The following is a 17,173-nucleotide window of genomic DNA, read 5'->3' as shown; positions in this document are numbered from 1 at the left end:
GTAATATTTCTGAATAATTGACCTTTTTGACGTTTTGTATAAAAAAGACCTTTAGCAATTTATTGTTGTCTGAAAGCTTTTTTCTTTTATTTTGAGCTTGAAAAACATTTATTAATTATGACAGAGAGAGAGTATAAAAAATCTTTGTTTTCTTCTAGAAAAGAGATATTAAACTCAAATATTTATGCAATTGCTACAAAAACTTTTCAATTTTCTATTATTTGAAAAGTCCTTGCCAAGCAACGTAAATTATATTAACAATCAAAAAAATTATGATTGACAATCTAATTTTGTCGGATTCGTTCACTTCTTTGGTAATTTTGAGCTATAAAATACAAAAGATTGCAAAATGCAAGGGGTACTTCAACCCGGATATCTGAAGGGGAATTTGAGAAGATTAATATTAATCTAATCATAATTTACTTGATTATTTTGCATAATTAACCTTAATCCACGAATCAAAAAGTAATGACAAAAACAGACTCGCGAATATAATTTATTTTTTCAACTTAAGCAATAAAATAAAAGCACCAATGGAAAGATCTATTGCATAACATATTTATCTTTCCACCTATGCTACGCATATATTTACATTAAAGTTCATTTTTTATGATCAAAGGAACATCCAGAATGGATCTCAACACAGTCCTCTTCAGTACTCATCTCATTCTAGGGGATTCTGATCTTGAAGACTCCCCGTTTCATAAAATAAAATTGTGCATAAGTAATACAAACAATTATAATGCACTTGATTCCATGCCAAAATCGAAAAATAATTACAAAAAAAGGTTAGAAGTTAACATTTATACGTAGTGCAACGCAAAGGTCCTGCCTCAGCGGTTAAAGAAGGAACCGATGATCCATCAGCTACTGGAAATGACTGAGCCTTTGTGTAATATGGGTTAGTACTTCCATAACCAGATTGTATAAAATAGGCTCCATTCATGAATTTATCCTTTGAAGACCTCCACTTCCATTTCTTCCAACCACTCTTAGCTTCCCTCTTTGTAACCTAACAACACAACCATAATTGTTAGTATGTAACATTAGAGTATCACATAAATTGAGACATAGGGTGAATACTATTTATGGGGGGAAGCTTAATATTGCTTTCATGGATTAATGGAGAATTTAGTTTCTTTTTCTTAGAAAAAAAATGTATCACACTCACTTCTGTGTGTTTAGATGCCAAGAAATAGTTTCCTTCACTGAAGATGGTTGGATTAGCACTTCCACCAATAGCATACATTAACCATTTTTCGTACCGATTGTTGGCCACATGAGCATAACCTAGCCTCACTCTGCATGCATATATACTTATGTGAGAAATCGTAATAATCCAAATAAATAAATAAACATGTAGATGAAATAAATAATTTACCTTGGCATTCTTTCAATTAAACCAGGGCCAAAGTAGTTGAAGGCTACTGTGACTTTCATAGCCTTGTCTTCTTTATTGTTATCATTGTGCCCAAACAACATAACCTGCTCATCATAAATTGTCAGCATTAAAAGAAAAAGGGACAAAATAAAAATAATGGTTCGCACTAGCTAAACTTATTTAATTTGAATCGGTAATTAGAGAAAAGTTTTAAAGAAAATTGAATAGACTAAGCTGAAAATTACTCCCTTTGTCTAAATTTATGTGACATTGTTTGACTCGACAGGTAATAAAGAAATGAAAACTTTTGACTTTGTGGTCTAAAATAAGCCCTATATATTTCTATGGCTATAAATCATTTCATTAAAGTGAAATGAGATCATTAAAGTTAAATTGTTTTGACGTTTTTTATGTGACAGATTAAAAAACAATGTATGCACATAAATTGGAACAGAGCGAGTAATATACACATACTTTATCATGCTTAGTGAAGTAGTTGTTGGAGATGGTAACACCAGTAGAAGCATGAATAACGTCAATAAGTCCATCGGCGCAACGTGCAAGATAACAATGGTCGATCCAAATATTCGAGGATGCAAACATAACAATGCCGTCTCCATCGGCGCCATTACGGCGGCCAGCATGCGTTGGACTATCCCTTACAATGCCTTTTTTCCCCGGCTTACAATCATGGATGCTAATACCATGTATAATAACATGGCTAACACGTTGAATTGTTATACAAGGTCCATATGCAATCTCCACTTTTGCTCCCCTTCCATCTATAGTCTTAAAACTATTGATCATAAGCTCATTCTTTAGCGTTATAACCATGTTCTTGGAAAAAATAATCCATAGTGGTTTGGTTTGGATTACACCATATCTTAGTGTACCTGGCTTAGGGTTTACGGGGTCATCGGCCGGATTAGTAACGACGTAAATGGCACCGGATTTCCCTCCGATGGCTGCTTTGCCATAGCCGACCGCGCAATTGGCCAATGCCTTACGGTTCTTAGCCCAATTTGACTTGGTACGCCAACAAGAATCGATCACATTCATAGTTTTCTTAGTACTAGGTGCATAATTATAACTTTTATAAGGAGTAGGTGCATAGTACCCGGCTTCTAAAGTTGAGATACTCAAAAAAAGAAGAGTAAGTACAAGTGCTAAAGAAGCCATGATGACTAAAGGAAGTTAAGAGGGCGAGTTTACAAACTATGGAGAATTGTTGAAATTCGGATATTTATTAGGGTGTAACAAGGTGGTGCCCACGATGTTAGAATATTGAGACTAATTCGTTTCGTTAAATATGGTAGGCACTTTGGCTAAGATTTTGGAAGAGCTAATAGACGTGATTGCACGAGCTTTGGATGATTGACTTTTTGGGAGATTCAAGCATATTTGTTCTCTAGAAACGCTAAGTTAACTTGGAGTTGACCTCTCTTAAGTAGAAATATTTGACTTGAGAATAAAGTAATTGTAAAATTCAAAAATATATGTGCACTGAATATTGCTCAATTATTGTGCATAAATTTAGGACATAGCCTGTTTGGCCAAGCTTATTTTCCCCCCAAAAATACTTATTTTTTCAATAAGTGCTTATTTTAAAAAAAAAGTGAGGTGTTTGGCCAAGCTTTGGGGAGAAAATAAGTACTTTTGGGGAGTAGCAGAAGCCGTTTTTCAGAAGCTAAAAAAATAGTTTTTGCCCAAAAGCACTTTTTTGAAAAATACTTTTGAGAAAAATACATATAGAAGCACTTTTTAAAAGCTTGGCCAAACACTAATTACCGCTCAAAAGTACTTTTAAATTAATTGGCCAAACACAAACTGCTTTTAGACAAATACTTTTGAAAAAAATACTTTTTAAAATAAGTTGTTTTTAAAAGCTTAGCCATACAGGCTATAAGTGTACGGAAAGAATTTTGCACCCTGTACAGGGATGGTTTCAAGGATTTGGCTGAAGATTAAAATGATTTTAGACATACAAATTAACATAAGATGAAAATCATTTACAACTCTCAAATTTGCTTTAAAAATCAAACTCTCCTCTCAACTATGAACAATTGACATTCTATCCCCCGGCCTATCTCATGCAATGTCTATTTTACCCTTGATATTTTCAATCCTCGTCTATGTAATACCTTTTTGTATTATATATACTGTTTATTTTTTTAACCTACAAAATTTTAAAAGTAAAAACATACTTGGAGGTAATCTTGGCCATGCAGAGTAGGAAAAACGCAGACTGATGATTATCGATCTGGATTTGCTTATCTTGCGAAAATATGTTGAACTAAAGTTCATGGTTGAATGTCAAGGGAACAATCAATTTCAAATTACAATGTCATGAATTTGAATCCTAACTACCAACAAATTGGTTCCTCTGCTTCTATTGACAATGTTAAAGAAAACCGTTCGTATAGTATAAGATACCGTGGTTGCCAATGTTTATACGAAGAGTCAAATTAGATAGCCGTGGTTGCCAATGTATATACGAAGAGTCAAATTAGAAATCATAGGGATTAAAACTTTTCCTTTTTGGGTCCTGACAAATTTCTTACGCAGCCGCTGTAAAAAGCTCATGATTGACATGTTATAGTTGGGAATTTGTCTTTACATAGGAAATTATGTAAGTAATAGAAAAAGAATTTAGCTTCCTTTTCTAGCTCCTTTAACGCTTCAAATTATCAACATCAAGAGTGTGCCTCTAATATGGTAAAAAAGGAATTGCAGTCATCATAATTTATAACCGAATGCGCTCTATGGGAACAATGCCGATTTGGACACCTAGTACTGTATTAGGAACCTTTTCCACCAAGACCTCTTTGAAAGTTATTCAAGAGATCAGACAAACTACCCTCCAAATTAAGAAGGCTTTAACTTATATACACACTAATAGGAAAGAATTTTTATATACTTATATAAAGAATTTAAATTTGTTGTACCATATTACCCATCTTATTTTTCTAATAGCCTGTTTGGCCAAGCTTATAAAACAACTTATTTTAAAAAGTATTTTTTTTCAAAAGTACTTTGGCCTAAAAACAGTTTGTGTTTGGCCAATTAATTTAAAAAATACTTTTAAGAAGCAATTAGTGTTTGGCCAAGCTTTTAAAAAATGCTTCTACGTGTATTTTTTTCAAAAGTACTTTTCAAAAAAGTGCTTTTGGGCAAAAACTATTTTTTAGCTTCTGAAAAACTGTTTCTGCTACTCTCCAAAAGCACTTATTTTCTCCCAAAAGCTTGGTCAAACACCTTATTTTTTTAAAAATAAACACTTACTGAAAAAATAAGTACTTTTGAGGGGAAAATAAGTTTGGCCAAACAGGCTATAAGTTATCAATCCCAATAAATTATTACTTATAGCTATTTCCTAGGTGATCTGATAGTGTAAAAAGAATTCTTTACATATATAGTAATTGCAGAATTTAAACTCATAATAAAATTTACTTAATATAAAAATCTTTCAAGATCTCTTTCTTCACGTGAAGTGTTATTAAACTACTCACTCACTAGAACCTTGGAGATTTAAGCATCTTATTAATTGTTTCGTGGTGCTACTGTTGTAACAATCCAGAAATAGAAGATATTCAATGTTTCTTTATTGATAGGGATTTGGCTAAAATATGAGGAGCTTTCTTTGATAATGTAACCTGCATTAATCCTTCGAGTTTCGAGTGGTTTCTTAATTGGTGGATACAAAACAAAGAATTAATAATTCAAAGAACTCCTTTATACATAATATTTATTCTAAAGAAATGAAACCGTGCTTGCATGAGTGTTACAATCAAAAAGATAAATAATCAGAACAAGAATGAAACAAACAACTAATGTCGCATAGCTATGCCTTCATTAGACACACAATAAAAGAAATCAGTACCTACAATCAAATACAAGTAAAAATAGTAATTTCTATAGAACCAAATGAATAATTTAATCGTCCTTATTATTTCATGAGTACTCTAATTTGCATAACTGCACATTCCATAGACACAAGCACTTCCTTTCTGGCACTTGTTACCGCAACCCCCACAATGCCTCTTGTGAAAGAAAGTGTTAACACACTGCCCTTTACAACAAGTCTCATTGTACCTGCAATTCTTCCCACAAAATCCACAATTTTGTCGGTCCGTGAACACGTTGACGCACTTCTTCTTGCAGCAAAATGGCCCCGGGCTACCTTTGGCACGACATATTCTAGGGTTCTTGTTACATTTCATTCTTTTTTGTGTAATTTTCGACTTGTAAAGAGGTGATTTATGTGTTAGAAGAAAACGACTAGCCCCTCGAATGGATGATGGACTTTCATCAGTTTCATTGAAGGGGATATCGAACAATTCATCCATATTGTCAACTTCATTGTCATCTTTCACTGGTATTTCTTCTTTTAATTTATCGACCGATGAGGCTACTGAAAGCATAGTGAATGATGCCATTATAATGGCTAACAAAAAGAAAATTTTAAAGCAATTCATGGCTACTTGTAAATGGGATGAAAATTAAAGAATGCAACTATTGAGAGATATGTTTGGATGGTAATTGGAGAAGGAATGAAAGAGTATATATAGAGGATATGAATTGCATAGAGGAAGTATTTGACTCTTGTTTTGCTAGTGGAGTGGTCTTAGTTTGTTCACGGCTAACCTAAGACGACACATGTGAAGTCAAATAGTTAACCAAAGTTAGGCACTTGAATAAAATGTGGTCTTAATTACTTTCTCTTTAATCGTATTATTATTGTAAGTAAAAGCCTTCCGCATTTAGTTGACAATGTGAGACTAATCTAGCATATATAAGATGAACAAATAAAATTATGATTTTGCTCCTATCCTATTTAATTAATAAGCAAGATTTTGTTTAGTAAATCTATGTGTAAGCCCGAAGCGTTTCTGCAGCTTTATTTAGGCAAGGTTTTGAGGTGTGTGGACTTTTATAAAAATAACAGGTATAGAAGCACTAAAACTACCTAGTGTATACACTTTGACTGCAAGTTGCAATATAAATATACCGTACAAATGTAACTTATTTAGGAGTTGACCCACTGATTAATGCATTCTTGTTTGGACTTCTATAGATGTCACAGGAACACATAAATTGACCTAACAATGTTTTGATAATTTTATACACTGGCAAGAAAAATATGAGTAACTTCTGTAAAATTGACATCATTTAAAGTTAATTTTAAACATAAATATTAACCGAATTGCAGAGTAACTTCTGTAAAATTGATGATTAACTGTTCATGAAAACAAAAATCAATAATCTGTATCCTATATCCATCTATTTACTACTCCAATTTTCAAAAGTCTGGACACAAAGTCGTTCAGTTTGAAGTCGTGAAGATCACAGGTTTTATCTAGGGGTGGTAAACTCATTCATTAATTAAATCAATTAATTTTGACCCGCTTAAATTCAGACCTTCTAAAAATTGGACTGATTCGGATTAAGTATGTAACAGAAATTGATCCATGAGAAATCTTGTTAGAATACTTAAATAAAATTTTATTTGTTTGAAATGTTATATATGTTTGAAAATTAAATAAGTGATTAAAAAAATTAAACTTGATAAGAGTTGAGCGGGTTGGATTAGGACACATTGTTTGGGTCATTTGTACTTTTGTCCTATTTTCTACTGGTCTTTAATTTTTGCCTCGCAAGACAAACAACTTATCACGAAGGTGTAGGGATCTAGTAGCTTAATTGGTTGGCTACCTGAACTTTCACCTTGTTGGTGAGGGTTCGAATCCCCACGTTGTAATCCCTCCCCCATTTTCCCTTCCCCTACCCCCTATGTAATAAAACAATTAAAAAAAAAACTTATCACGAAGGTTGTAGGTTAGCATCCTCCCCATTTTTACTTTTCCTTAAATACTGTTAACTGTGCACATTAATAAAAGGGATATTTTTGTCCTTCCAGCTAAACATAATAAACTCTACTCATCTCCACTCTCATCTCCCTCCACCACCGGGCAATTTCTCCTCCCTTCTCTTCTTGCACAGACCCAAAATCTCTGTAAGCAGACAATGAAGTGGGGAAAATTATTCAGGTTTTTAGATCGGTGTTAAAGCCACAAAATCTCTGTTAGCTACAATTTAAACTCTCAGAATAGTAAACGTTATGTAAAGAAGAACTAAATTTTCTAGGCAAATTAAAGCCACATTTATATACCGCCTTAGTTGTCAAAGATATATTAACTTAGGAATGCCATAGGATTAATATTTTAGGGTTTTATTATTTTTGGAGCGAACTCAAACTCTGTTAATTTCTTGCGGTCCTAAAATATTAGATGGAAACACAACTTAAAAGTAAGCTAAAAGTCACATTTTTATGTGCATATTTCAAGTTTCTGAACTATAAGATTACCTTAAAAGTGGTATTATAACTTCACATAACTACTACACTGATAAAACACGTTTAGATGGATATTATTACAATTGAGTGTAATTCTTAGTCTTATGAAGAGAGAGAGAAAAAACAGAAGGAGGAGAAAATGAATAGGGTTTATTATTTTTAGATGGAAGGACAAAAATACCCCTTTAATTAATGAGGTGACAGTGCATCATTAAAGATATTTAAGGAAAAGTAAAATTGGGGAGGATACTGACCTTCAAGCTTCACATTGCAGGTTAGCAAATATATAGTTCTATAGTTATATATAGAAAATAAATTATGATATCTTCGAATACATCAGATACAAAAAAACATGGCTAAATAGACCAATACAAACTAGATACTAATATTTTATAAGAATCCATTGAAACAAACTTCTATGAGTGAAAGTAGATTCAACTTCTTTTTTCCTTTAGAAAAAATAACAAGATTAAAATGAGAATTTTAAAAAGGAAATTATTTTTAAATAAAATTAGTTAATTAATCACCCTTGGTAGAGTACTTGACCTCTTTCTTGACAAGAATTCAATAGAAGAAGAGAATATTTTAATATTTTTTCTTCTCAAAAAAAATTATTTGTCTTCTCTTTATTATTATTTTCAATTCAAAATCAACATAGCAAGTAATTAGCACTTAATAAATATAATGCTTACCTAACAAATACTTTTCACTCTAAGTAGTTTAATTGTATAGATAAACTCAAAATATAAAAATAATATTATACTAGTTTATAACTCATAGTTTATAATTCATAAGACGTAGTTACACTAGTAGAGTAATACTTAATGGATTGTACCAAGAAAAAAGCAATACTTAATGAATAAAATCGTGATAATATTATTAATGTTGATATTGTTCCTCAACGATCATTTACTTGTTTTTCTAGTGTCAGAAATATTGCAACTCTTTCTTGAATGTAGCTTGATTACATTGTGGATTAAACCAAATTATAATCAACTTTTGAAACTTAATCGCACAAACTCCATAAGAAAAAAGAGATACAAGATTTTTGACAAAACACACATTCACAAAACAAAAATTGAAAGGTGTCAAGATTATAGAAAGAAATTAGATTTTGTTATGCTTCACCACGTGAGTAATAAGATAAAATGGCACCTGCTAGAGGAGATTTTCTCTTTTTAAAAACCACTTCAAGTCAACATTTTATTTATCTTTTCATAATTGATATATTTGAAATCTATTTAAGATTTTGTAATCCGGAGAGATTCATAAATCAAACTACTTATTAATGTAACATTTTTTTTTTTTTACATAATACATATCCAATGGTAACATGTAGATATGTAATAAGTAAATTTTGGATTCATTTGTACGTAATTGACGCTTGTTTCCAAGTTAATTAGTTTATTTAAGAGCTAATACATTAAAAATCCTCTGAACTGATTACCCCTTGAATAGCGCTTTATATATTAAAATATCACCGATTGAATTGTTAGAGATGCATCCAGTAAACTCCTAATTAACTAGAAAAACGTGCCAAGTGGCACTACACGTGGCTAATTAGCTCAACTTGATTTAAATACCACTTTAATTAGGAATTTTAATTAATAACCAAAATTAATTAAATGGGTAAAAGTTAACGGGACTAATTTTGTCATTGGACTTCGATTTCAACCTTTAATTTTGCCATAAGACTTGGATTTTTTTTTTTTTTTGGCATTATCTTTGATTTCTCTGTGCATTTTGGTGTATTATGAGATTCGGGATAAAAATTCTAGGATTTTGGGTTTACTAAGAATCTGTATATGATATAAAACTAGGCATAGACAAGGTAATGTGGTACCTCTCTATTGCCTAGAATGCTATTTATCTTTTCCTCCTTTTTTTGAATTTTTCCCCTTCTCATTTTGCTCAAAAAATGTCCAATTAATTTGATTCTTTTTATTTCACTTATTAATTACAATTAAAGTCCTCTATATAATTCAATTTGTCAAGAAATGAATGAATACAAAGGGGCTTCTCTATTCTGGTTAATCTGATAACAATTGGTCATTAATTTAGACAAAATAAAGGCCATTAACATGGGTACGTGAAGTTAACCATTTACCAAAACTAATAGCGGTAGGCTTTTGGCCTTCTAATACAGGGGAATAATAACTGTCTCTTTAATAGTGACTTTAAGAATATAAAAATAAATTGAATGAAAGGAAATCACTCATTGTTAAGCATTTTATATTGTACCATAATGATCAAAAGTTGAGATTGAATGATTCATGTTATTAGAGGCAACTTCACTCTTATCTCAATGATTTTTATGAACCAATTTTATATTCCCTTCTTCCTGGTGCATGGCTTCTGCACTTACTGATCAAATTGAAGAAATAAAAGATCACAGTTCATACAAGTCTCAATCAAAAAAATATTAATGCAACCTATTTGTGTTTACTCAATTTTACTACTGTCCTTTTTCACTAAACTGTTGGTTTTAATGGTTTTTGTTATGTATGTTTTTTCTATCCCTTTCAGATTCCAATTAAGTTAGTGATGTGGAGGTGCATGATGCGAAGAGGTAAAGTAAGAATTATTGTTATTTAACTTCTTGTAAGACTTTTCTCGTAAGTTTTGGTTGAATGTTCAAGCCTAATTTAATTCTAATATTTTTTGTTGTTAAGAGGGATGAAACTGTTCAAACGTATTCATTAGCTCCCTACATATTGTAAATAAAAAAATTTGATCATCCTGATGTACATACTAATTAGCTCCCTACATATTGTAAATCAAAAATTTTGATCATCCTAATGTGGTTGCGCCACGAGGCGTCGTATCTCAATAAATGGCTGGCAAATAAAACTATTTAGTTCATCTTTCCATTGAAGTCACTATATCTGTAGGGATTACTATTACCAATATTGGGTATATAAGATCTAATGAAATATATTTTTGCTTTCGTTATATATGATGTTTTCTGAATTTTTTTTGTCTATAATTTTTGTGGAAAAAAATTACTCCTATATTTATGTGTGTATAGTGTATATAGAACTACACGACTCCAACTGGATAAAACAAATCTTTGCTCGGTGTTAGATATAGGTGTATATTTGATCATAATACATTCTAGCTATTTAGCAAAAGAAACTCATAATACAGGGATTCACTAATTTCTATTGTTGTAAGTACTTAAGGGTTTCTTTTGACAGGGTAAGTGTTTAAGTTGCTTTATGAGCTCCTTATTTGATCCCTACAAAGCATATAGCAAGTTTAATAGTAGCTTTATTCTTTTATAAAAAATTTCAAGGTCATACTTTTACTTGCGCATGGAAAGTTTCATAGTCGTTATTGAACGAGCTTGGATTTTACAAGACTATTTGTTGATGGGAATAGCGTCAGAGCAAATAATGCTAATGACGTTATCATTAGATCTCAATTTAAACGTCGAAATTCAGGGGCTTCTCTTTTATTTTTTTTCGAGGTTTCTCATCTGTCGATACATATGATTTCTTACTTTTTTTGTAAGATAGTTTGTCTGTATTGGATCCTTTGGGAATTTTTTTTTATGAAATATAATTCCGTCATTTTGTTTTTTTCCCCTCATTTTCCTTATTCATATGTTATTCATGCCTGTGTGTTATCCTATTCCGCGGCAAGTTGACTAGTATAGCATAAAACAAGGAAATGACTGTTATTGTTTTAATAAAATGGGTTAGAAATTAAAAAAGATTAAAAGAAGAAAGGAAATCTTTCCTAACTCCCCCCAAATACGTCAGATTGTCATCTTCTTTTTTTCATTATTACACCAACTCTTTTTTCCATTAATACAAAATTTTCAAAAATAAACCTGCACCTTCTGTTTTTTAATGTGTAAAGTTATTTGATTTAGTTACCAAATTCTATATAAAAGTTTCCAATGGTAAGCCATCAAAGGAAAAAAGAAAATCCAAACCAAGCATAGTGATCTGGACTTTTGTGTCATCATTCAGCCAGATCAGAATGCGTTACACAGACCGTATGTATGCTATTCTCTTCTTTCTCATTACCAAAAAGTGACGGAAGAAACATCTGTACAAAATAGGGCATGCAACAACATATTTTACTAGACCTGCATTTCAGGCTTGAAGTCTTGAACTATGTAAGAGAAAGACAATACGCCCCTATTGACTGAAATTTTCTTACAGTCCTAGGTCTAGGTCGAAGATCGAATTGTTCTACTATCTTCAACAGATGCTGCCTAGATTTGCAAGTGACCTGTCTTGAGAGAACCAAAAGCCACATGAAGTTGCCAGAACTAGCAAGCGAGAAAAATGAAAATTTACAGACATTATGTAACAGTTGCCAAAGAGGTGATTCAACAAAGTTGTTGATCATGAAATGCCTTGCGCTGCTTCACATCATTCAACCATGCAGCAACATTTTGTCCATCAACAGCAACCTAGTCAACTACAGTTGATGCTGGTTGTTCCCAGCATTTATCTACCTGTAAAGATGCCACAATATTACATTTCCATAAGCAGGAAACTTCCCAGAACAGAACACAGAGTATGTGAGAAAGGAAGAAAAAAAAAAAAACATAACAGCATCACCAAGATATCCTAGTTACAGAGCTAGAATATTTGTTTTTTTTTCTCCCATTTTAGACCTTTGTTTTAGCTTTCCCCTTTTTTGGCCTAACAGAACTGAAAAATGATGAATTATCCTCCTAACTCCTAACAAATTCAGAAACAAAATCTTCAGATCAATTAAGCTAACTCAATGTTTTCCCAGATATGGGCTCTTGGTACCTCACATAAAGTAATTTCGGTTCATACAGTTGTGCAGAAAGATCTTATAATTCACCATGATATGGCCTAACTCCTAAAGCTAGCTCATGAGGCAAGGACTGCCATATGGCCAATACCATATAAGGATACCACGACTCATTCCCTCAACCAATGACTTAGCATCACCCAAGAAGGTTAATCAGAAGGTGTAAAGATTTCATTTGGCTGTGATAAATATCAGAGAAAATTATTTACAAAATAAGCTTATATCAAGTAAAATAGAGTCTTTTGTGGCGTGTCCTACATTCTTTTTGGACACTCCCACATCTGTGTCCAGATAGATGCTTGGCAGCATGTAATACACAGTTGGCTATTGACAGTCCATCTCAAAGTACTGAACTGGTTGAACATACCAAGACTGAAAGTAATGTGTAACTCCATTATTTTATCCATCTAAGTTCTAAGACCTGTAAGATATTACCTTGAACAAAGTGGTAGACAAATAAACAGCGACAAAAATTACTCACCAGGCCCCGAACATACTTGCATTCCTCGTTAAGGCAGTGTTTAGCATTACCAATAGCTACATCCAGTTCCTGTAGCCAATTCTCTGTAGCTGTCTTCTCTTGCTCCGCAGCCAGATTTAAGCAGTAGTTAGTCATCCTACAAAGGACAAGCAACAAAGCCAATCAATCTATATATTGGTCCAACCAAATGTCCAGCAATCAGGAATACAATATTCAAGGCACTAGAATCCGATCTAATTTTGTAAGGGCATCCCGGTTTTTGGTTTGAATAAGAATTAGAAAAACTTGTACATTGCAAATAAGCAAGGATCTGATCCAGTGAAAATAAAGGATAAAGTGATGTGTGACATTTGCCGCAACTTTCATACTCATTTTGTGCCTTGTTAGCATGATCTAACAAGGCACGACCACTTTCAACGAGATCTCGCCGTGTGTGAACCGAGTTGATTGCCTTTTCCACGTCTTCCAATATGGAAGCTTCAGAACCACGAAGCTTCATACAAAATCCCAAAGATTCTAAAACTGCTGCTAAGCCAGCATCCGAGGCATCCAAACCTAAATACACAAGTTAAAAGGACAAAAGATAAGATGTAGCTACAATCATCATTACATGTAGAAGGTATGATAGCGAGGTATGCAATGTCAAGCTCAAAAAGAAAGAATGTTGGAACAAATAAAATCTAAGAAAGTCATGGTATGGAATATTTAAAGTTCAATAAAAGCAATTGTATCTAACAAATCTGGTACATATTACAAAAACAACATAACAAACTAATAATGAGCTCGAGTATTTATCTACCTTAGTTCATAAGTTGATGACAAGGAGTTCAATCCAGTAAAATGGGTTAGAGAAAGGCATACTGAAATGCCAAACTCAGGTCCATCTCAAGACTCATAATATAGGCTTTACTCATATTGATTAATCATGGCTTCGGTCATCTCTTGTGATTCTTTTATGGGACAGAATAATCACAAGCACGCCATAAACCTACATGAGTTTAAGGTAATTCCTATTGCCTTTAATTGTTTAGGTTTTGCAAAATATCATCCTTCTTGGTCTCTCATTTTCCTACTTGCTGGTTATATTGTCATGTTGTCTCAAATGGTTTTTAAGGGCATTCATAGAAGCTCAGATGTCTGGAAATCCAATCAAGTCAAAATTTGCCTCACTGTTTCTAACACGCAGATGGCCCTTGGTCCAATTAGGCACCTATAATTGAAAACTACACCCATCTTAAAGTCCCGCTTAACCTGCCAGTTGCACCAGAGACTATTGGCCCATAGCTGTTCTGACCAAATCAGACAAGTCAGCAGACTCAGCACTTCGACCAACAGAAATTGAGATCTCTTTTCCATCTAAATCACCACCTAATGCTATAAAGTATTCAAAAACAAATCAACAAAATGAACTTCCAAATGAATATAAAGCCTAAAGGTCGAAACAAGAAAAGGTTGTATTCACAGGAACAAGTCAATAGCTAGGCTATCCGTTACTGATTTAAGGCCTCCACACGATCCCGAACGCATGTTTTGCCTTCTGGGTCGAGCTCGTCGCACGGGGCTTGCCTAGTGCGGGTTACCTCTCCTGTGTGATTTGCGAGCTATTACACAGGAGTTGGGTTTATCCTGTGCGCATCCGAAGGGTAGCGGCTGCGGGTTCCCATGTCATCAAAAAAAAAAGTGTCAATATCAGCTATACTCAATGCCACCCGTAATTAAACAATCTAGGCACAGGTTCTTCTTCTTTGTTTTTTTTTTTTTTTTTAAACTGGTAACTGTAATCTAGACACAAGTTCTTGTTGCTTAGGGACAGAAAATGCGCAAGTTAAAAAATAAAGAAATGAATAATCCAACCCGTGATGCCCACCATCCACACCTTAAGTGAATCAGTAGTAATAGTCACAAGGTTAACTCAGATTCATATTATCAGAGTAAATCCAAAATTTAGAGTCAATGAATTGGAGTAGGTATAGTCTATTATATATACAAATTTCCTTTCTTCTTCTTCATTTTTTGGGTAATGTAAACATGGTCCGGTCTGAATGTAGTGGATTCAGTTAACTGCTAGAAGAGCTAGATTTGCCTTTGCATATCAGGTCGTTTGGTGGGAGGTATTAGAAAAAAATAATACTGGTATTAGCTTTGGTATTATTTAATCCCTTGTTTGGTAGTGTTTTCAACCTATGTATAACCAATACAGGCATAGTAAACCATGGCATTAACAATACCAGTACTGTTCCTATTCTAATACACCCTATTCAGTACTATTTTAAATTATGCAATGCATGTTATTTAATACAACAATCCAAACAGTCAACGACAACAACAACATACTCAAGTTGGTCCGGGGAGGGTAGAGCGTTCGCGGACCTTCCCCTACCTCGTGTAGGTAGAGAGACTCTTTCCAAAAGACCCTCCGCTCAAGTGCAGCAGATCACAACAAACCAAACAGTCGATAAAAAATGATCCCAGGATGACTAATCCCAACATCACTAATGCACCCTATTCACTACTATTCTTATACACCCTACCAAACGACCTCTTACAACTTTAAAATGAAGAATTGAAGTACTGAATCAAAATAAAAATCAAAATAAAGAACAAAACAAAGCTTGTAGTTACTTGTATATAAGAGATAATATTACAATAGGCTGATTCTAATAAACGAACTTGTAGTTAGACCTCTCATCAAGCATGCGTTTACGCTCAGCCTCCTCCCTCGAAACCTCCAACATCCTAACCTTCAACTCTTTCCTCTGCCGCCTCACTATCTGCCTAAGCCTTTCCAACTCTTTCTCAGCCAATTCCCTCTCTTGCAAAGCAAATTCTCTACTATTCCCACCATCCAAACCACTCAAACACGACCCCAAACCACCACTACTCTCCTTCCTCCTAACATTTCCGTTGCCATTTCCATTTCCATTATCTAATAATTCTATTTTATCATTTAACATACTTTTTTATAATAGCTCTACAACCTTACTTTTCTGATAGGTTTAACCTTCAAATTACTAATGCGCGACATTATATAACGACAGAAAACGATACAATCTATCAAAACATTGTATTCATAAGAAAAAAGTACAGTACAATACAATACAACACAACACAATTTAATACAATACGATACATTATGAAACGATATCTAATTAACAAGCATGCAAACAAAGTGTATTAACGAACCTATAGTTAGACCTCTCGTCAAGCATGCATTTACGCTCACCCTCTATATTAACTCTACCCCTACCTACTTTTCTTTATAATATTGTAGGTTCATCATTCAGATTGTTAATGTGTGACACTATGTAACAACGGAAAACGATACAATCTACCCAAATATTGTATTCATTAAAACAATACAACACAATACATTATGAAACAATACGTAACAACGAAGTGTATTAACGAACTTGTAGTTAGACGGACCTCTCGTCAAGCATGCGTTTACGCTGAGCCTCCTCCCTGGACACCTCCAACATCCTCGCCTTCAACTCTTTCCTTTGTCGCCTCACTATCAGCCTAAAGCCTTTCCACTTCTTTCTCTGCCAAATCCCTCTCTTGCAAAGCAACTTCCCTACCATTCGACGACGCCGAAGCACTCTCCTTCCTTCTAACATTTCCATTATCGTCTGGACCGTGTACGAGGATATTACGGTGGACTTTTTCAACAGTTTTCTGTGATTTAACTCTAGTTAAGAGGAAACTCCATGTAGGTATCATGTTACCACGACAAATTTTGTGTAACGAATCGATAGTAGGCATTGTTGCTTTGGTTGAAGCTGCATATGAACCTAATGGTTGGTATCCCATTTCCTTTTGTAGCCATTCTAATAAAGCTTCACTTGCCATAGGTTAGAGCCGTCAAAATGGGCTTGGCCCTCGAGGCCAGCCCAGCCCAACCCTTTATAAGAGTAGGTTGGGCTAAGATTATTTAAGCCCATTTAAACTGAGGCTTATAAGCCAGCCCAAGTTAGCCCACTGGCCTTGAGGCTTGACTGAGGCCGGCCTGTGGGCTAAAAATCTATTTAGTTTAAATTAAAAATTTAAGAGAATATTGTGAAAAAAGAAGCAAAAAATAGGAAAAGTAATTACAAATAAGTTTTAATATTTACACAATACTTTACTTACTGGCGTTAAATTCTAATGACCAAGCATAGAA

The 17,173-nt window shown here is 33.6% G+C and overlaps 2 protein-coding genes and 1 long non-coding RNA gene across 3 annotated transcripts; all 3 read right to left on the bottom strand.

Annotated features, from left to right (window-relative positions):
• Nucleotides 1–691: 691 nt before the first annotated feature.
• Nucleotides 692–2,560, bottom strand: LOC132623236 (probable pectate lyase 16). Its single transcript, XM_060337968.1, has 4 exons — nt 1,856–2,560; nt 1,382–1,485; nt 1,172–1,301; nt 692–1,012 (listed from the first exon to the last, which is right to left on the bottom strand). Exons 1-4 carry the CDS (start codon nt 2,558–2,560, stop codon nt 797–799), a joined length of 1,155 nt encoding a protein of 384 aa, XP_060193951.1. The 3' UTR covers nt 692–796.
• Nucleotides 2,561–5,343: 2,783 nt separating this feature from the next.
• On the bottom strand, nt 5,344–5,817 carry LOC132624411 (stigma-specific STIG1-like protein 1). The gene has a single exon (XM_060339195.1). The coding sequence runs from the start codon at nt 5,815–5,817 to the stop codon at nt 5,344–5,346; it is 474 nt and encodes a 157-aa protein (XP_060195178.1).
• A 5,973-nt stretch (nt 5,818–11,790) lies between these two features.
• Nucleotides 11,791–16,888, bottom strand: LOC132624938 (uncharacterized). The gene is made up of 3 exons (XR_009576575.1): nt 16,441–16,888; nt 13,015–13,569; nt 11,791–12,204 (listed from the first exon to the last, which is right to left on the bottom strand). It is a non-coding gene; the product is annotated as an uncharacterized LOC132624938 (long non-coding RNA).
• Between the last annotated feature and the right edge of the window lie 285 nt (nt 16,889–17,173).

This window comes from Lycium barbarum, chromosome 12 (genome assembly GCF_019175385.1).
Source record: "Lycium barbarum isolate Lr01 chromosome 12, ASM1917538v2, whole genome shotgun sequence".
NCBI lineage: Eukaryota > Viridiplantae > Streptophyta > Magnoliopsida > Solanales > Solanaceae > Lycium > Lycium barbarum.
This window is presented reverse-complemented; position numbering and strand designations above follow the sequence as displayed.